Here is a 20,054-nt window from a genome sequence, read left to right on the forward strand (position 1 = left end):
GCCTTTGCCGTTCTTTTCAAGATTCTCTTTCCAGGTGAGCACGAGTTCTGGTGCCCGGCTGGGTTTATAGGTCTGAGAGAAAAGGACTGCCTCGGCAACGCGGTTCGTTTGAACAAGGAGGTCAATGCATCCATCTATGTCCCTGAGTTGCCAAAGTGCCGAGAACACAACGTTATGAGCGCCTAACTCTTTTGCTCGCTCTGCTAAATTGCGGAGGCCGTCAACATTGCAGCTTGAGGAGTGTAGGAGAAGTAGAGAGCCCAGGTCTTTGGCGTGGGTGAAGCATTCCTCAGCGAGGGCGAGATCCCAAGCATTCATGGCAGCATCACCCACGGTCTTCCATCGGTGTTCGATATCTGCCTCGCGGGCAATTTCGAGGGCGATGTCAAGCTTGCCTAGGCTGAGAGAAAGTTCGAAACGGTGTTCTTGGTCTGTTGCGACTTCGAGTGCAAGGTCTTTGTATCCTTGGCCCTCTAAGAATCGGGCAATTTTGTTCATTTGGTCTTTGGGTATATCGGGCAAGAGTTCGCTAGCGGATTCCATATCACCACGGAGAACCAAGGTCTGGTATTCAACAACGGAAAGGGAGAGTGAAAATGAGACGACCGTAAGGTCCTTATCCGCAAGGTATATTCTCCCATCGCGCGGGAGATAACCAAGAAGGTACATGGGTTGATCGAAGTGGGAAATCGTGTATGTTTGGTCACCAACAAGGTAGTTCAATCGATTGGTTGAAGTGGTGTAGATAAAGCAGTCTCCAACCCATTCGCCAGTACGGACGGTAGCGGTGACATCTGTAACGACTTCGAATGCTGCTTCCACGCCATCTTCATCGGCCTCTCCGGCGTTGACACCGGCGATGTAGTTTTCCCTTGAATATCGTAAAACGTAGAAAGTATCCTCACAAGCCAGAGTGACCAACTCTCCGGATTCCGACCAGTAGACCTAAATAATAGTGAGAAAAACGAAATCCGTCTACGATGAAGATAGGATGCAAACCTCTTTGGGATCAACCTCGATTCTTCTCACAAGATTGCCAGTTTCCCAATCGAACATTCCAATACCACCCTGACCTTTTACTCCAAGCAAGACGCCGCTGCAAAGACCTTCTGCCTGGAACCCGACATCGAGACCGCCACTCTTCTCTTTGAAATTGCGGAAAATTTTAACACTTGTTTGAGATTCCCGGATTGCATAGTCGTTGCTGTTGTCTTTGGAGCCCCATGCAAAGTCAAGGGCCTGTCCGAACGCCTTGTTCCTCCATGCGAGCGCAGTGTAAATGATATACTCGCCATCCCCGCAAACTGACACAAATCTTCCATTTGGAGAGTGCATCAAACTTTGAGGGTACACTTCACAAGAGCCAAGTTCCTTAATCGGTAAGGTAAGGGGAGCTCCGTCCTTGAGAGTTGCATCACCACCCTTGATGACTGTTGAAACCACCTCATTGTGGCGTGCCCAAATTATTTTCCCTGACCCATCCATTGATGCCGCTGGTTCTTCTCTTCCCATTTTCACAACTACGGCACCATCATCAAAGCCCATTGCAACGCCCTGTTTCCCTTTTTGATAGCTCACGCACCACGCTCTTTCCAAGCCATAGCTCAAGGATTGCTCCAATCTATACGTATTGGCGTTCCAAATCTTAATTGTTCCATCCTCGGAACCGGATATGATGACTGGAAGTTCAGGATGGTAGCAAGCAAATGAAACATTGCTGGTGTGGCCTTCTAAGGTCGCAATCAATGCCTTTGTAGTATAATCCCACACTTTGACGGTCCTATCGTCGGAAGTGGTCAAGAGGTATGGCTTATCGGCATGCGGGTAATAATCGACGTGGTTGACGCCCTTAGCTTCATGGGCCTCGAGCGTTAAATTGGGATGTGAAGAACCCAAACTCCATATTTTGACCGTTCTGTCGAGACAGGCGGAGGCGAATGTGTTTGAATCTTTCGGGTTGATGGCCAAACCCATAACATAGTGGCTATGCCCTTCGAACACTTGTACACATTTCCATGATTTATCCCAATCCCAGAGTTTGACGGTCATATCATCGGAGGCAGTTAATACGAATGGATGCGTAGGATGGACTACGATAGAGCGGATGTAATCGGGATGGGCCTCGAAGGAGATTATTTTTTCGGAGGTGTTATAGTTGTACACGCGTAATTGGAAGTCATCAGAACCGCAAACGATCCAATTCTTTCTTGCGATGAAACGGCCGGCTCGCACGGGGACATCTGTGAGTTCGAATGTTTTAATGATAGACTAAAAGTCGTATTAGCGGCTAGAGTTATGGTGAAGTCGGGCGGAGTGCCTACTTGAGTCTCGTAAGACCAAATATAAACGTGACCTGTAATATAGTTAGTGTCAAAACAAGACGCGGCTCAGTAGTTCGGCGCATCATACCGCTGTAAAGGGTCGTTAAAATCTAATGTTTCTGTCAAAATCTGTAGATTCTAAATCGGAAGTGCCCTTACTTACCCATGGCTCTGTAGGATGGAAGTCGATCCCCTTGACCCGGTCAGACCGGGCAAAGAGCTGTCTCTATAGTTTACTTAGTACAATTCCCACAGTTGGATATACGATCTCAAATGTATGATGGTAATCGGCGCACCTTGACATCAAACCGCATGGTGAGCGGCCCTCTGTGGGGATTCCGTGGGTGTAGAGTGCGGCGGCTCACCAGCCGCAGGAATGATAGCGCGTTGGATCAAATAGTATGCTCGGGCTATATCGCAGGCTTCAGTATGTCCGTTGTGCAATTGGGGAGAAAGTAATTGGGGTTGTTCACAGGCTGTTGTTGAATCTCACCAACAATGCAACTTGTCCACACTCGCAGGCTTGTGCACTCGATTTGGATTGATGTTCCCAGCTGTCCAAATTAGGTTAAGCGCCACCTATGGCTCTCACCACAAGTTTAGGCTCTTCAAGCGACTTTCTGGATTACAGACTCGCAATTGAATTATTTTTAGACTACAGGATATTGTATATTGAAGCACGCAAGTTCCTGCCTGTCTGCACATCTTCTATGAACAGATGTTTCATTGCAGATGCAGTTCCCTTGCAAAAACCAGCGCCAGCCCTTGGACAGCTCTTGCACCATTGTCAAATCCTGGGATATTGGGAACTCAATGTGATAATGTACAGTACATACATCTGTAACCACCACTCGTACCGGCCGCGGGTAGATATGATTGATAAATTCCGTAAATGTAGGCCGTTACAGATCCTTTCTCGCAAAGCGGTACTCTACCCTATGATTCTTTCGAGGTTCCTCTCTCAAAGTAAGTCCACTGGCCGGGTTTAGGCTTCTCTTCAAGTTCCTCCCAGCTAGGCGGCGTTAGTTGTTTTGTTGGTTTCCCAGAATAACGGGATAACTTACACCTTGTGCTTAGCTAGCTCCTCAACCAGATTCAACTCGGATTGGGCAGTTTGAATAACTTCCTCAATTAACCCACTGCCAATTTGCTGCTCGATATCAGAGATTCTGACTCGTTAGCGTCCAATAAAACCCAACGTAGACATTCCGTATCAAACATACTGTGCCGCTTCAAGTACTGGTTCTGGCTCCCATTCCAATTTCGGTTCTAATTGCTTGTTTGCTTCTTCCTGGGCCTCCTTTACCCGAGCCTCCATCTCCTGTTCGTTGAGATATGCTCCCTCCATTTGAGGGTTGAAAGACTCTCCACCCCAGTCCTTCTCCTCGCTAGGCTTCCCTTTTTCTTCATATGCCGCATAACTACCGTCAGGCTTCAGGGCCGTTTTGTAAGCCTCGGGGTTCTCCGCGACAGCTGCTTTAACTCTCTCCAGCCAAGAATCAAAACCTGCTGGTTTCACCGATTCGACGATGTTTAATCGTTGGCGCGTAAGTGCTTCTGTCGATTGGCGGTATACAGATGACTCGGGAAAGGCCTTGAGCTTCTCAAGCGTCGTTTGGTAGAGGTAGATGAGAGTTGGTCTCGGGCTAGGGTGGGTTGTGAGGCCCGTTAAACCGGTGGGTGCGAAGGGCTCAAGGTATCTGCCCGGCTTGACATTGGCTAGTAATCTCAATGTGGCCCTCATGGTTGCAATCTGGAGTAGATCAGGCAGCAGTAATCGGAGCAATGGCACGCGGTGCGGCGGATATCGAGCTCAGCGCCGTCGATGTTGTCCAGGCACGGCATTGGTTCTGTGTACTGGCCAGAGAAAGCGGATTATATAATCAACCGCGCAAGAGGCGCGGAACCGGATTAATACGTGCTCCGGGCCTAGACTCGCAAAAGCGAAACGTCGATTCATCCAAGACGAAGCAAAGCTGGCACAAGACGTTGACCTTTCCGTCCATTGCCTCGACGCACAAATTCGACACAGCTTCAGGCTCTAGGACTGCGCACAGGAGTCTGTATATGTGCAAGCGTCCTCTCTCCTATACGCCATATCCACGCACTTCCACGAACACGCGTCCCTGCCGCTTTACCCTGCCTCCTGAGTGCCTGAAATTCAATCTTTCGAGTTCATCAGCTCCTAGACGCTTCGCATATTTTGAGCTGGAGCTCGGTCCGGTATTGGCCTCTTAGGCCACTGCATCCTTCTTCAATATGAAGACTGGCTTGTGGGCGGTCTCCCTTCTAGCTGCCGTTTTACGGCCAGTGTTTGCCGGGTCGAACAATTTAGAGAAAAGGGCGGATGACAAACCTAGCGATGATGGATCGGATAAGTCGACAGTATTCGACGGTGTACGTGTGCCGCCATTGAAAGAATTCAATGCTGCGGACTTTGAAGAGGGTATCAAGGATGGTTACTGGTATGTCCTTCTGGGGTTTAGGCGCGCTTATTTCTAGTACTAAGACTCCTCAATTCGTATAGGTTTGTTAAATACTATTCTCCTTATTGTCATTTCTGTGAGGCCGTTCGACCCACATTCCAGACTCTTTATGAATTTTACTATGTAGGTGCCACATACGATCATAGCCTCCAAGCTTGCTAACCATCACTAGACATCCAATCCATTAAAATCATCCACATCGAAACAGACTTCAAGCCCAGAATCCTCCCTCAACTCCTTCCAGGGCTATTACGACTTTCGGTTCGCGTCGATGAACTGTGTTGTAAACGGAGACAAATGTATGGAATTGGACGTCGGGGAGTGGCCGACCTTTGCCCTCTATCGCAAAGGAGAACTGGTCGAAAAGTTTAAAGGGAATAATGATATGAAAGGTCTCAGCGGATTCATTGAAAAATGGCTAGAATCAATCAAACCTGGGTCACGACCCAGAACGGAAATGAAACTGCCGGAACCTGGTGCGAAGTCCGCTCCTGAACAGCCAAAGGAAAATGACAAAGTTTTGGCTGGCGATGACGGTGCACCCGCTTCTTCAAAACAGCCAGGTCGCGGTGCCGATAACCAGCTACCGACTCCCAATCCCCAAGGCATAAGCGTTCCTCTAACGGCAGAAAGCTTCCAAAAACTCGTCACTACAACGAGAGATCCATGGTTTGTGAAGTTTTACGCTCCATGGTGTTCTCATTGTCAGGCCCTTGCCCCAATTTGGAGCCAGATGGCCAAGGATTTGAAAGGCAAGCTGAATATAGGCGAAGTCAACTGCGAGGTTGAGAAAAGACTTTGCAAAGATGCTCGTGTTAATCTCTATCCGACGATGTATTTCTTCCGTGGAGGCGAGCGGGTTGAATATGAAGGACTACGAGGTCTTGGTGATCTCGTAAACTATGCTAAGAAGGCTGTTGATGTCGTCGGCAGAGGCGTCCAATATGTGGACGCCGCAGCGTTCAAGAAGATGGAAGAGACCGAAGAAGTTATTTTCTTGTACTTCTTCGACCATGCCACTACTTCGGAGGATTTTGCAGCATTGGACCGATTGACACTTAGTCTTGTCGGCCGTGCCCGTCTCGTCAAGACCAACAGCAGCGTCCTTGCTGAGAGGTTCAAGATATCAACATGGCCTCGTCTCCTTGTTTCAAGGGACGGTAGACCAACTTATTATACTGCGCTAGCTCCCAAGGATATGAGAGACTTCCGGCAAGTCTTAACATGGATGCAAAAAGTTTGGTTGCCAATCGTCCCAGAACTGACGGCATCGAACGCAAAGGAAATCATGGAGAGGAAATACGTTGTTCTCGGTATCCTCAATAGGCAACGATCCGATGAATTCATTCAAGATAAACGGGAACTCAAAAATGCAGCTATGGAGTGGATGGAAAAGCAAACAAAACTATTCCAACTGGAGCGCCAAGAACTGCGCGATGCAAAAGAACTGCGCATCGAAGAGGCCGATGATCGCGATGACCAACGAGCTTTGAGAGCCGCCAAGAATACTCGCATTACTATCAAGGAGGACGATAAAAAACAAGTTGCCTTTGCCTGGGTTGACGGAATTTTCTGGGATAGATGGATTCGGACGACCTATGGCATTGATGTTAGGAATGGAGAACGTGTTATCATTAATGATGAAGAGGTATGTCTGGTCCGAACTATGTTACTCCATAGTCATAAGTCGATCATAGTGAAATCAGTGCTAACTTTTCTAGAATCGCCGATATTGGGATACCACGCCAAATGGAGGTTTTATTGTCCCCAGCCGCACGTCCATTTTAGAAACCATTACCCACGTCGTTTCGTCTCCTAGCAAACTCAGTTCCAAATCGACCGTTGGAACTTTCGAAAGCATTTTCTTTTCCATCCGAACATTTATCACCTCTCACCCAATCATCACACTTCTATTGATTGCCGCTTCTCTTATCGTCGCCTCAAGCGTAGCTAGAGGCAAACTACGAAGAGGTAGATCTGGCGGCGGTCTATTGGGCAACGTCGGAGGCAGCTCTGGGGGATTCTTCCATCTTGACGGAAAGGAAGGATTGCTTGGTAGTGGCGGTGGGAGCGGGAAAGTTGATTAATGGAGTGTAAGATTGAATAATCCCGCTTCTCCTGCGTTCCTTTCTTAAACATGCTATGCTACCCTGTTCGATGATAATATTGCAAGGGCTTTGTTTTTTCCACCACTATTTTCATTATTCCTTAGGACTCTTTGATATGTTTTATCATATAATTTGGAGATGTACCCAAAATTACTTTCACCGATCTGAGATTATAGCCGGAGCATGATTGAATAAATACTTCTTATCTCAACCATTCCATGCACTGAAGCTGAGCTTTGTATTAATATGCTTCATGGCTCACTACAAAAATCATACTGTAAGTTTGTTCTAGTGTCGTGGCGAGCCCATTCATTAATATCGAGAGCTTGAGGGATATTGCTGATTAGAATAATCAGCCAAAGTATGGTACACTTGCTAAATAGTTAAGAGACTCACTGATTTGTTTAAGGATTATACTCTGTATATATAAATAAATATGTTTGGAACAAGACAGCTTTTTTTTTTTTTTTTTTTTTTTTTTGGCTTGCCAATCAAAAGTTCTAGAAAAGAATTATTCTATTAGAGGTGTTTGAAGGTAATACTTATATTGGTCCAACCCATTAGGCAGAGAAGCGGAGAAGTGTCAAAAGGCCAACTTCACTTTTTGTACCATGCTGAGCCAGGCCATTCAACTGTATAAGTCATAATTGTCATTGTAGCTGTAGTTATGTATCCAGTTTGCAATGCCTAAGCTACACGACATGTTCCACTCAATTCACATACATTCCTTACATAGCCATGGATCTTCAAATCAACAGCACACACATCATCCCCTATTCCTGCTTCATTCTGCAAATCAAGCACTCAAAATAAAATCCAAAAGTTAAAAGGTGGGGAGGGAGGTCCCCAAAGAAGAGAAGAAAATGTGAAATACATCCACCAACCTAGCACATCTCTGATCATCATACGCCAGAAAGGTAAATATTCACAAAGCACAGTATGTTCCAAAACTCCCAATTAACGCCATAGAAAGGGTGAAGAGAGGAGGGGGAGGGGATAGGTGTGTGAGGTTCAGCGAAGAACCTAGGTGATCAAGTAAAAAAAGGGGGGAAGGGAAAAAAAGGGGGAAAAACTTTGATATTCATTTTCCGGCGCCGTTGTATGATCAATGGGGAGGAAATGAAAATAAAACAAACCACAAAAAACCAATCCGAGTTCCATGCAGTTTATGCTTGAAATGCTCCAGGATGCGATTTGCAGGAGGAAAGATGGGAGGGAAAAGGAAACCGGGAAAGTTAGAAATAAAAATTAAGTTGGGGAAAAAGGCGCCATAATAATGACGGGCTACTCTCTCTCCGAAAAAGAAGAAGGACCCGAAATCAACTCGGGTTAGAGTTGGAAATTTGTAAAGTGAGTGTGTACATGTGTGGAACCGTCCACTGGAACAAATGCTATTGACAGCGACATGTCAGCGTGGGTCGAGGTATAAAAGGGAAGCTGGGGAATATGGCAATGTTAAAGATATAACTTACATCATTAACTCCATCTCATATCCAGTAATCCAAGACGTTTTGTTGAATGGTAAAATAGAAGGAGGCTCATGGCCTCCTTGATTTGCTGCGTAACTCTTCATGTAAGGTGTCATCTCCCAAGTATCCATTCGTCAATAACCACCTTCTCTTTCGAAATCTCACACGTCCGCACATCATATCAACAGGAAGTCCCACCCTCTCTTTTGCATCACATCTCTCCAATGCACAGCAGGAGCACCAGAATCATTCATCGGGGTCGCTATCGCCATCATCTCGTGCTGAGCGCCATCCTCCGTCTTGATCACAACTCCACCGTGCGGACTCATACTCCTGGCCTGCTCACTCTCCGCCATCGCAAAGCTGTCTGCCTCCCTCCAGACCTCCTGAAGCAGCCGCACCATGCGCCCAAAGCTTCCAAACTCCGCCTGCTCACACAGCTGCTCCATGCGTCTTGCGAGCACGGCACGGAACGAGCTATTGGGAACCGAGTAAGAGCCGCAGATGAGTAAAGGCCAGACTAGGCAGCGGTCGAAGCCGTCGGGTCCGCCAGGGATGAGGTCGAGGAGCTCGCCGGCGCGGGAGACAAGATTGAGGGTGCTGGGCTGGGAGCGTTGGAAGCCGGGGACGAGGCTGCAGAGATATATCCGTGCGGCAATGCAGAAGAGTGCGGTCATATTTTTTGAGAGTTGGCGCGGTTGAAATGTACCGTCAGCGCAGCAGTCGATGAGGGATTCTGGCCGCGGTTCGGCTTGATCGAGTTGTTTGGCGAGGGTGGTAATGTGGCCGCAGAGTCCGAGGTGGTCGATTCTTCCTTCGGTTTTGAGAGCGTCGAGGCATGAGATTTCGGCGATTAGATACATGATTCGATCCTCGCAGCCCATGAGGTCACTTAACCCTGAGCTCGATCCGTTGAAGAGTTTAGTTCGATACGTGTGGGCAAATTGCGGCATTTGGCCAAGCATTGTAGAACCCAAAATATCGATCCAAGCAGCAAGGGTCATGTTGAATGGCGGGTGTATATTTACTTGATCCACTTCGATCAACTGGCGAGAAAGATCTAGTTTGTGAATCAGGCTAGTCGCTGCTTGGAAATGCTGGTGCCAGGGAATGTCGGGGAGCGAATCATCTGGGCGACCAACGGAGCATTGGAAGAAGATCATAGCCAACGTGGCTTCTAGGATATCGCTGTGGTTAGTATCGTCGTTCAGCGCTTTACAAAGCTCCGAGACGGTTTGGTAACGATGCCTCAAAATATCGTTATCGATCGATTCACTGTTCAGCTGCTGTGTGGCTTTCAAGTGCACGCCGGTGCTACTGAGACAGCAGTGTAGATAGCACTTGTTTGACTCGATCGCGGGTAGTATGACTTCTGAGCGCACAGCACCAGGACGGTTCGCTTCAAGAATCGGAAAGATCAGACGGACCACCTTTTCAAAGAAGTGATCCAGCAACGGACGGTCTCGATCTTCGACGTGAATTGTGGAAATGTGGACGGGCGCATGTGGAAATTGGAAAGGACTGTAATCAGAGCCTTCTGTGAAGAAAGATTCCTGATGGCCCTGAAGAAATTCCTCCTGTGACCACCTATCGTCAGAGAGAGGGGGTAACATGGAGTGCGGCAAAGGAGGCTGGAACATGCTAAAGGTGGATATAGTAGATTCCCGTCGGGTGGGTATGTCATTCACGTATATCTCGCTCTCCGTTTTGATATCAATCTCGTATGGCGCAGCGGCGGTCCACAACGGCGCAGTCTCGAAAAGGGGCGTGTGAGGGTCAAGAGAATCCAGAGAATCGAGAGAGTCAAAGGGGTTTTGGCCGTGACATTGACCGAACTTGTGTTCCAGCGGATATTGCGGTTCTAAGGATGGGTCGCGAGTCTCGATCATTCCGTCCACGAACGTATCCGGTGTGTGCACCGAATGCGACAGGCCCGGTGGAGTGTAATTGTAAGCCACCGAGCGCGCAGCGGAGGACGGAACGCCCCTTTCATTCAACTTGGTGTTCTTGATGAGTTCTTTGATCAACTCCTTGTGACTTTTTCGTTGGTCGTTGTTTGCCCACCACATTGGCCGTTTGTATTCGCATTTCAACTTGAGGTTCCTGCAGGCCTTGCAGACAGGTTTGCTTTCGTCGCATTTTTTCCTTCGGAGACGGCAGGTAAAACAGCCTATAAAGATATTAATCTTGATTTAGCCTCAACAATGTTTTTGGCCCCCTTTTTTTCGGTTGCCGAATTTGGCTTACCTGACCGAGACCTCTTGTGCAACCTTTCCCCTTTTTTGATCGGGCTTGAGGAATCCTGCGATTTAGTCTTCTCTATTGCCTTCGTGCACGGTTTGCGGCCTTTTTTATTTTTTGGTTTAAACTTTTCGTCTGAAGTAGCCGTTATCGATGGCGGAGGGGTGGGAGCCTGGGTAGACGGAGCGATTGGCGGATACGACATTGTTGCTGCGTGAAGAAAACGGAAAACAGCACAGATATTTTACTTTTTGCCAAATTGAAAAACAAGGGAGGCCGCGCAGCAGCGAAAATACTGTCACTAGCCAGTCAATGGCGTCGTAAAGCGATATCGGGAATTGTCGAGCCCCTCGGTATGTCTCCCACTGGATCGCAGAAAAGAGTGTAGGCGCAGAAAGGATATACAAACACCTGGCCAGCAGGTCCTTGTATAAGTGGCAAAAAGGAAGACAAAGTGCGCGGGGGGAGTTGAAGACTGCAAGGAGTGAAGAGGCCACCCGCACGCATCAGAAGCTTGACATGATTGCTAGGAGTGATAATGGAGATGGAAGTGATTTAAGAAGTTAAGAAACAGCGTTCGATCTGCAAGGAGAAAGAGCTTCCGTTTCTATTTTTGCCCACTGGTGCGCGTCTAGCAAAGATGTACCGCAGAGGTACATCCATCGCACCAGTCCAACAGCCTTTTAGATCTTTTTCCATGGAACGAACTCATGCACCTTATCAGAAGCGGGGGGATTTCAGTGGCCAGATTTGGGGGGTTGAAGGGAAGCAGGGGTGAAGACGAGAGCGAATCGTGGTGGCCGGATGTCACCCTTCCAGGGCCAGACGATCCATGTTCGGCAACGGGCCTATGACGGAGAAAATGCCATGGTGACTATTTTTGCCCCCCGGCTCGAAGAAGTCGAGCAATGTGGGCGTGTGATAGGACGGCCTGTGGGATGCAAGAGGGAGGTTGGCGTGAGCTTCTCGGGATAGGCTGCATGATGGTTTTAGCGGCATGCAGCTAAAGAAACAAGCCCGTCCAATCCCTGTGCGCTGCTTAACCGCTGAGCTCCCACTCTCGAATCAGGGTTCAACGGGGTTTCCCTTTCCTTGAGCGAGATCTTGTTAAGCGCCGAAGAAGAGAATGACATGCAGTCGACTGGAAGTTTAGATATTGTGTTGGTTATTTTTGGCGCATATTCAAAGGCGGAGTGATTGAGCCTCCGACATGTGCCTGACCATCCCGCCGAAGAATGATAGCCAACTGATATCAACAGCAGCAGGGTTGGCCCCATGTCGCAGTTGAAGAATCGAGCCTCTGTGCCTGCAGCTCTCCTGCCGGTGCCAAGCAACCACGGGTAGCTGCGTCCACGGATCCTCGCCTGCAACACAGTCTTCTTGTTGGACATTGAGTAAAATGAAGAGAGCTCCTAGTTCCTCAATAGTCGTCCCGTCGTCAGCCGTGAGATGGCCTCGTCGAGGGACTGCGCAGCCAGTCTCGACTCGCTTGCGCTGTTCGAAGGTCACATTGACAACGATCTTTGTCAGCACGCCGCCAAACCAGAGAAAGGGGCAGAAACGCCGTGTGCTGATTGGCTGAGCCTGTTGCTCCTTCCTTCAAACCGCCAGCCACTCAGTTTGTCCCAATCGGGATGCCAAGTGTTCCTCTGCTAGTGGCTGCGCCCTGATTGGCTGGTGCGGCGAGCTTCTGCAGGCGATCAGCGTGGGGCACTCCTTCCTTTTTCGCCGCAACTCTAGCTTAAGGTTAAGCTTTGAGTGACAAATACCGCTTAAGTGCTGTCGATTCCCTGTTAAGTTGCTTTAATTAGCAGCAATTTGAGGCCTGGAATTAACTGTTAATTAGCTTCTTAGCCTGCATTTCCTTATTTATCCCTGATCACTCATCGCACATGTGCTTCTATTTATAACAGTTAAGGCCAGAAATTAGACATAATTAGCAACAATGCGGCGTCGTTGTCTTGGCGCTTAACCTCCTATTCACTCCTCACCATCCAAATCAAGCAACTCCAGCTCCTTTCCCATTCCTCCGTCCGCGGCCCCAAATCGTCTTCAGCGCTTCCGCCTTGCTCCTGATTACTCAACATCCATGCGCCATTCTCGCTAGCCATGTTTCTCCTCGCGGCATATATTCCCCGTTTCTCCCACTTTCCGCCCCCGCAAACCGATCTTCTCCGCCCTCGAAGCCGGAGCCAACTGAGACGGATTCTTCCAGCATTGCTACCTTCATGATCTATCCCTCCTTGTGATGGATGAGTTTATGAAACAGTCAGGACTATCATTAAGCGCCGACACTCTCTCCTTGGTGCTATGCTCCTATGACGCTTCTTCTCCCTCTGGACTACTCCGTACAGAGCCCAATAACCCCTACCATAATGACCTCTCAGTCAACATACTCATCACATCAATGATCACACTACCCTTACACCGCTTCCACCAGCTCGCTCTTCCCATAGTCTTCACCCCCGTCAAAGCTCACCCAGCCTCCAGCGCCGAGCCTTGAAACCAACACCTCAGGAGCATACAAAAGAACCCTTGTCCGGCCCTGTTGACACGGGGTTTCTCCTAGAATGTAACCTTTCAGGCCCCCATTCACAAATCTTTGACGCAGGGGAAAAACTGCTCTGTCGAATTCGAAGAACAGGGTCAGGCCCTGCTTGTACTTGCACTCTGGTTTTCGATAGATTTCTGCGCTATTTATCACGGGTTCCGCCTTCCGAACATCACTCGGCGAGCCCTATTCCAAGCCAAATCCTCCGAAGCGTCATGCTTCGTCCTTGCATTATCCCTGTTTCGAATCAAATAGTTTGACATAGATTGAGCAAGGATTTTGAGTCGTTTCTCAAATCACTGCGGCCTCGCTCTGCTGCTAGCTTGACGAGCGAACAACGATGGACCAAGCGAGAACACTTGATATTTGTCATGGCAGAAGCCGAGAACAAAGAAACGGGAACAAGTGCGGGCGGCGAAAGCTTTTGGCTCCCCCGCCTTGGGCCCTTATCTTATCGGCCAGTGGACCCTGGGCCTGTGATCCACTGAGTGACTGGCTGCATTAGTGGCACCTCTGACTCCACCGCACACTCGAAGATCCCGCCAAATATCAAGCACCAGACAGACACAGTGCACTGACACTCTGTGAGGGTCTGAGAGCGTGAAGAAAGCTGATGGCATCTAGACGGCGATGCCGATGGATCTATATAACAAACTCCATTAATTCATCTAGACCCCCTCACATCTTCACTCTCTATCACAGTCACACAAGCGCCTCTTATTTTCGTCTCTGACAAAGCTCAAGAATACCCTCAATCCCCTCACTCAACCACGCAGGCTGCTGACATGCACACCAACTGATCAGCATCCTTGGGACGCTGAAAATCCAAGTACTTTACCCCGAATGAAGTGCGATTCCTGTATTGAACGTACGTCCTGTCCGACTCCCGACGAGCTGGTCAATACGCATTGACCTATTCCCCCGCTCAAGCACAGCACCACCATTGGCGCAATGGCGTCGGTTCTTGCTTCGTCAAGCACCCAATGCCTTGGGTTCGGGCAGCACAGATCACTCCAGAGGCGTTCGAACCGTGCACAGAGGTTCAAGACATGGGCCCCGTATGTAGGAGTCGGTTCCCCGTGAGAAATGCCTGCTTTTGCATATTGCTCGCACGGGTGTACAGCACATGTTGCAAGAGGATCTGCGTATTCCCAATTTTCAGCTGGAGTTCAACTGAACTACGCAGTCGTGGCCCCGGCGCCTAGGAATGTGGTCCGATGGGATCAATAGAGTACATGGCTGATGAAGCATGGGCGGCTTCGCCAAGGGAAGTCGACGCTTGATATCCAAAGGGTAAACAGCATAGTAAACCAGAGTCACTGCTATGGGTTGGTTGGAGGAGCAGCAATTCGAGAGAGACCATCCGTCTTTCTTTTCCTCGTAGAGATCATATAATTCCAAATCCCGGCTCGGGACATCGGAAGCGCCTTGAGGGCTGATGTTTGAGCAGGGTCACGGCCCCGACGAACGATTGGGTCGTAATACTCCATCCACTGATTGGGCATTTCGGAGCCAAAGGAAAAGGTCATGCTGAGACCCGGGCAGGAGGAGAGGAACCAGGTGGAATTTATTTCAAATGCCACAAATCTCACATGCTAGTTGCGAACCGTCAGTGACACTGTGACAAGCGCGTGAAAAAAAAAGGAAATGCACGACTCAATTGGCAGGTTCGTATCGACCAGAGGTTCTTCTTGCACATCTGTCAGCAGACCCAGGACGTCATCGTACGATTAGTTGAGCTGCGCGCGCTCTTTTCAGCATTTTCACAGTCCGGGTTATTCTCGGCATCTCCAGAAGCCGCGAGCGTGGCGGTGAAGCGGAATCGCCCTCGTTGAGGTCCATCCGTCAGACAAGAATTTGATTCCGCATTCCGCCTCAGCTCCTAGAGACCTTTGGCCTCCCAATTCTCTTTTATTTTTTTTGTTTTTTGGGAGAAACAGAGACCAAACTTGCTAGCCGCCCGTGATTGTGACGGAGGGTGATCGAAATCTCTTTTTGGATTTAGCTCTGTCATCGTAGCCGCCGGCACTCACTAGATCACTTACTAAATTTCTTTTAACTGATTAGTTATGATTGACTTGGTTACGTCAGATATGTCGGGCTGAGATTTGTCCCCGTCGTTAGTGCATCTTGATGCCGCCGCTATGTAAGTCATAAGACGGGAAGGGAGGTTTGATATCCACTGATCTTTGTTCTTGATCGACTTGGGACGGAGGAAGAAGAATTAAGGTACCAAAACGGTCAGGATTAGGTTGGCTACTTGAGCTAGTTCAGTTTCTAACTTGACTCTCATGTTTCCTGCTCGACATGCAAAGACAACAAGGATAGATCGCTGATATTGTTACATTTCTATAGTTGGAAAGTTGACCAACAGGATTCCGACGATTTGTCAATTCGCACAGAATATGCTGTGAGAGTTACTTTGGCCCTCTCATTAGTAGCGAGGGAACTGGATTCTGATGCGCAGAGCCACAGCAACCAAAAAAGCCAACAGATATGAATGTTGGTGCCTCAGTCTCAGCCAAGCAGCGGATACGGGAAAGAAAAAAAAAAGAGCTAGCAGACCACGTACTCTGGTACCGAACCGTTCCGTCTTTCAGCTCAAAAATCGAGCAGAAAAGAGTCGTCAACGCAGCGTACATGGTACATGCATGAAACACCGTGCAGAGTACAGAGTACATGAGCCGAGTCGGATGGACACTTGGATTGGCTGATTGAGCACTCACTAATGTATGCTGTGCGTTCCCGTGCAAAATTGAGCAACAGCCAACCGCCAGTTCCCTCGCCCTGATGCGACCGTGTGGTCAGGTCTGCGGCCGGGTTTGGCCGGGGGGCGTGGTTGAGCAGGCATTGGACGCCGTCGCCTGAGACTGCCCAGGTAGGTAAAGAGTGAAGTTGGAAGGAGAGAAACGGAGCAGGAAATGCAGTCGGCAAAGACGTGCCAAGTCTGTCGTTCGACTGGCCCGGCTACAGGTAAAAAAAAAAGGAATGGGAGGTGTTTTGATTCAGTCCTGTGCCTGGATCTGAATCCTCCCTTTTTGCTTTGCTTTTCTCAACGGCTGTGTAAGATCTCATCGGCGACAACTGACACAGAGATTAGAGTCTAACGGGGACCATCTGCCCCCCAATGTGACTCCTCGCCCAGCAGCCAACCCCAAAATAACCCCAGCCAATGGCCATGCACACACCGTATTTGGCGAGCATGGGAATTCTTCAGAAAGCAACCGACAGGGGCAGTTCCGCCTCGTGATTGGCTGCGGCCTGTCTAAATTAGGTTTCGTCACAAAAGCGCCATCACTGCGCTAGGCCCAATACGGCTGGGTTCCTTTTTTGGGACGGGACCCACCGCGATCGCAGCGTCTGATTGGCCTGCATGTGGTGTGAATTCGTCTGCATCAAAGACCGCACCGCAGCGGAACCTGTGTGCGAAGTACCAGTGGATCAGAGCAGCACGGCGAGCACAGCGCCGCTCTGGTCCGGTGATACCTGCCCGCCATGTCGCCAGTGCATTGCTGGGGAAACCAGGGCTCAACTGGGCCGTATTCGTCCTGCAGTCCTTCCCTTTTCTGCTACAAATAACCCCCAAGCGCCCTGCTAACCCGGGCCCCCCCGCTCTCCCCCCCTTCCCTGACCTCTCCCCTCCCCCGGTCCAGGATCTGCAGTTGAACGAGTCTGCTCTCCTTCAAATATATCGTCGGCCGCCCTGAGACCTGCATCCTGTTCCAGAACTAACCCGTCCACAGCATCCATCCATCCCTCTCTTGTCCCTCTCTGGATATATACTAGACCTCTCAAATAGAACCCGGCAACGGTTGTCCTGCTGCTCCTCCTTTCCTCTGTAGTGCTCTCGTTGCTGTGCTTCTCTCAGAGCATGGCGGTCTCCTGAAATTCCCCTTTTCTATTTCTTTTTCATTTCGGGTAGTCTTTTTTCTCTTCATCATGGTACGCGACAGTTCAATGCATGCAGTCTGGTGTGAAATCTTCCCTGTCACTGACACCATGGCCTCCAGGAGATCACTTATCAGCTGCCCCAGCCGCAGATGGGAGTCCGCATGCTGCAAATGAACACAAACTCCATCACGCTTTTGCCCAGGCGTTCGTCGTTCAATTCCCGGCCGCTCTCGGAAGCAACCGAGATCTTGGACACTGACGACGAAACCGAGTATTTCGAGTTTGGCTCTCCCAGACGAAGTGTAGAATCGGTGAGTAGGCCCATCTGCTGTTGTCCGCGAGGAGAAATTGTCTAATCAGATGAATAGCTGGAAAACGACTCGGCAACTACTTTATCCACGCCAGATGATCTGCCCACTCCTAGTGCTCTGGACACTGCATTCAAGATTGGGCTGGACGTCAACAAGCCCGTTCAAGGACCCACTGGCCCGCATCTCTTTAGATCATCCCTGGATGCGTCTATAGCTGGCAAGTCAGACGAGAGTGAGTGGCAGTTTCCCTCATCTCCAAATCCTTTGGATGGCGCCAGAAATTCCACCATTCTCTTCAATGAGCAGATATTCGACTCTAGGCCTCAAGTAGAGGAGATTAGGCCCGGCAGTGCCCTGAGTATAGCACGAGCATCCCCCCATCAAGATGTCAATGATGTTCGAGCATGGACACCTGCTCAGGTTGCCGAGTGGATGTACGAGGCCGGCCTTGAAGACATGGTGGTTGAGCGTTTCATCGAGAATGACATCTCCGGCACTGTCCTGTTGGATCTTCAGATTGAGGACTTGAAAGAACTGGACATACAATCCTTTGGAAAACGTCACTGCCTGATGAATATGATTCAAAACCTTCGTTCTGGGGCCTGCACTCGCCCAAACGAGCTACCATCTGTCCGGATGAGCAGATCTGCGTCCATGCGGAGAACTGGAAGCAAGGAAACTCCAGTCCAGTCCCCCATCAGCGACAGAGATACTTCTCGTCGTCGACGCAACCGGGTGATCTCAGAAAAAGACATCATTTCACCAGGAGAATCCGTGTCCATCGTCGCCATTGAACAGCTGATCCCCAAACCACACAAATGCTCCAAAGGGGAGAACTGTCCAAAATACCAGAAACGGCAGCGCAAAATTGCCCGTATCGCAAAGGAATTCCCAAACGAATTTGCACAAGTAGGCGAAGATCATGTCTCCGTCAAACTATCCAGCCCTGTCAAACCGGATGACGGCCCTCGACCAAAATCCGATGCTACTCCCTCGGTTGTTGCCTCCTCTGATGTTCTTGGACCATCCCAGTTGTCTGATCTCAAGCTCAATGCTGAAAACTTGAACGGAGTACAACCTAGAGACCCACAGGAAAACGTTCGGCAGTTTCTGACCTTTCAACACATGCACAGCCCATCCAACGCTGAATACAACCAACCTGCTCTTGAAATGTTCCCTCCTCTCTCTCCTCCAGCATCATCTTCACTTCCCCTTCACATGACCAATCAACTTCGGAGCCTCCCAAAACTCGTCATACCCCGGAGCTCTTCCGCGGACAATGCGTTTTCTCCGGATCGGACAATCACCCCGTCGTTGGGGCTGCAGCCGATGGGCTCTGCAACTGCAACGCAAGAAATGAACCCCTTCCAGTTCGGTCAGGATGTCTTCCGCCAGGTCACGCCCTTTTCAGAAATGGACGTCCCGGTTACCGCCATGCCGATCGAACCACTAGATCGCGACGGTTCACAATCTGTACCACCAAACATGAGATACGGTACACTACAACCGCCCGCTATTGACTCGATCCCTCGTCCTCCATCTGTGCGACCTGATCATCATCGCCGGCGCCCTTCGTTTGCAGCAATGGCTCCCCTGACAGAAGGGCGAGTTCTCCCGCCTATCAACAACCCGTCCGACCTCCGAACTATCCCTCTCGCCAAATCACAGGCGCAACAAGTATCATCACCTCAGTCGGCTGTTGAACCTGGGCAGACTGCCACAACATCCTCGAAGCATCCGGACGCTGCGTACAGCGGATGGATGAAAAAGAGGAAGACCCGTCTTCTTCGCCATGAATGGCACGATGCACACTTCACCCTAAAAGGCACCGTTCTAGCTATGCAAAAAGACGACCGCGATTCTCGAGCCCTCGAGACAATCGACGTAGACGACTATGCTGTTGCTTGTTCCTCACTAGCGACTAATTCTAAGCTCACGGCAGCGTTCAAACGGTCTGCTCTTCGTAAGGCGGCTAGTCTCTCCCAGAACGGCTCCTCGTATAGAGGCATTGATGAAACCGCCTTTGCCTTTTCGTTGATTCCAGCGTCTGGAGAAAAGAAATCGCTCTTTCTTGGCTCAGGCAAAAGTCATCACTTCGCGGTCAAGTCACGAGATGAGAGGATCAACTGGATGAGAGAGTTGATGCTCGCCAAAGCTCTCAAGAAAGGCAAAGAGGGAGGGAATGAGATCTGCGTCAACGGAAACGTGATTTAGGCTTCCCTCTCTGCAAGTCTAACGAGAGCCGCCCTTTCTTGTTTGATCAAACCAGCCGGGGCGATTGTATATAAAATGATACCGGTCTGTACAGAACATGGCCAACCACTCCTTTGTGTCAAATATTTTCCTTTTGGTTTTCTGCCCTTGGAGGAATCTGTCCCATATTAGCAACTCTAACGACTGATGACGAAATGTATTCCCTTTTTGTTCTACTACTTCGATTTGGTTTGATTTTGAAGCTGGAATGGCTATTTTGATTTTGCACAATACCCCCAATTCTTTGCGCCCCTGTTTGTTGCGTTAGTTTGATTTATTCTTGGTGGATGAGACTTCAGCGACCCCTGTTCAGACGTTGGGGAAATATTGGTTTTTTTTTTATAGATATTTTGTCCCTATAACTATATGTCCCCGAGGGAAATTCAGACGTGATAATATAATCCAGACAATCGGCTATAAATT

At 49.3% G+C, this 20,054-nt stretch overlaps 5 protein-coding genes across 5 annotated transcripts; 2 read left to right on the forward strand and 3 right to left on the reverse strand.

Moving 5' to 3' along the window:
• Positions 1–16: 16 nt before the first annotated feature.
• UREG_02221 (coatomer beta' subunit) lies at positions 17–4,065 on the reverse strand (the record flags this gene model as incomplete). Its single annotated transcript, XM_002542659.1, has 7 exons — positions 17–58; positions 88–945; positions 1,000–2,268; positions 2,485–2,547; positions 2,815–2,875; positions 3,386–3,490; positions 3,545–4,065. 7 exons carry the CDS (start codon positions 4,063–4,065, stop codon positions 17–19), a joined length of 2,919 nt encoding a protein of 972 aa, XP_002542705.1.
• A 515-nt stretch (positions 4,066–4,580) lies between these two features.
• Positions 4,581–6,894, forward strand: UREG_02222 (uncharacterized protein; the record flags this gene model as incomplete). Its single annotated transcript, XM_002542660.1, has 4 exons — positions 4,581–4,786; positions 4,849–4,930; positions 4,980–6,455; positions 6,529–6,894. The coding sequence occupies 4 exons, from the start codon at positions 4,581–4,583 to the stop codon at positions 6,892–6,894; spliced, it is 2,130 nt and encodes a 709-aa protein (XP_002542706.1).
• A 1,666-nt stretch (positions 6,895–8,560) lies between these two features.
• Positions 8,561–10,830, reverse strand: UREG_02223 (uncharacterized protein; the record flags this gene model as incomplete). The annotated part of the gene is made up of 2 exons (XM_002542661.1): positions 8,561–10,554; positions 10,632–10,830. 2 exons carry the CDS (start codon positions 10,828–10,830, stop codon positions 8,561–8,563), a joined length of 2,193 nt encoding a protein of 730 aa, XP_002542707.1.
• A 784-nt stretch (positions 10,831–11,614) lies between these two features.
• Positions 11,615–12,016, reverse strand: UREG_02224 (uncharacterized protein; the record flags this gene model as incomplete). Its single annotated transcript, XM_002542662.1, has 1 exon — positions 11,615–12,016. The coding sequence occupies one exon, from the start codon at positions 12,014–12,016 to the stop codon at positions 11,615–11,617; it is 402 nt and encodes a 133-aa protein (XP_002542708.1).
• Positions 12,017–17,115: 5,099 nt separating this feature from the next.
• On the forward strand, positions 17,116–19,592 carry UREG_02225 (uncharacterized protein; the record flags this gene model as incomplete). The annotated part of the gene is made up of 3 exons (XM_002542663.1): positions 17,116–17,118; positions 17,187–17,378; positions 17,436–19,592. 3 exons carry the CDS (start codon positions 17,116–17,118, stop codon positions 19,590–19,592), a joined length of 2,352 nt encoding a protein of 783 aa, XP_002542709.1.
• Positions 19,593–20,054: the final 462 nt, after the last annotated feature.

This window comes from Uncinocarpus reesii, genomic scaffold (genome assembly GCF_000003515.1).
Source record: "Uncinocarpus reesii 1704 scaffold_1 genomic scaffold, whole genome shotgun sequence".
Taxonomy (NCBI): Eukaryota; Fungi; Ascomycota; class Eurotiomycetes; order Onygenales; family Onygenaceae; genus Uncinocarpus; species Uncinocarpus reesii.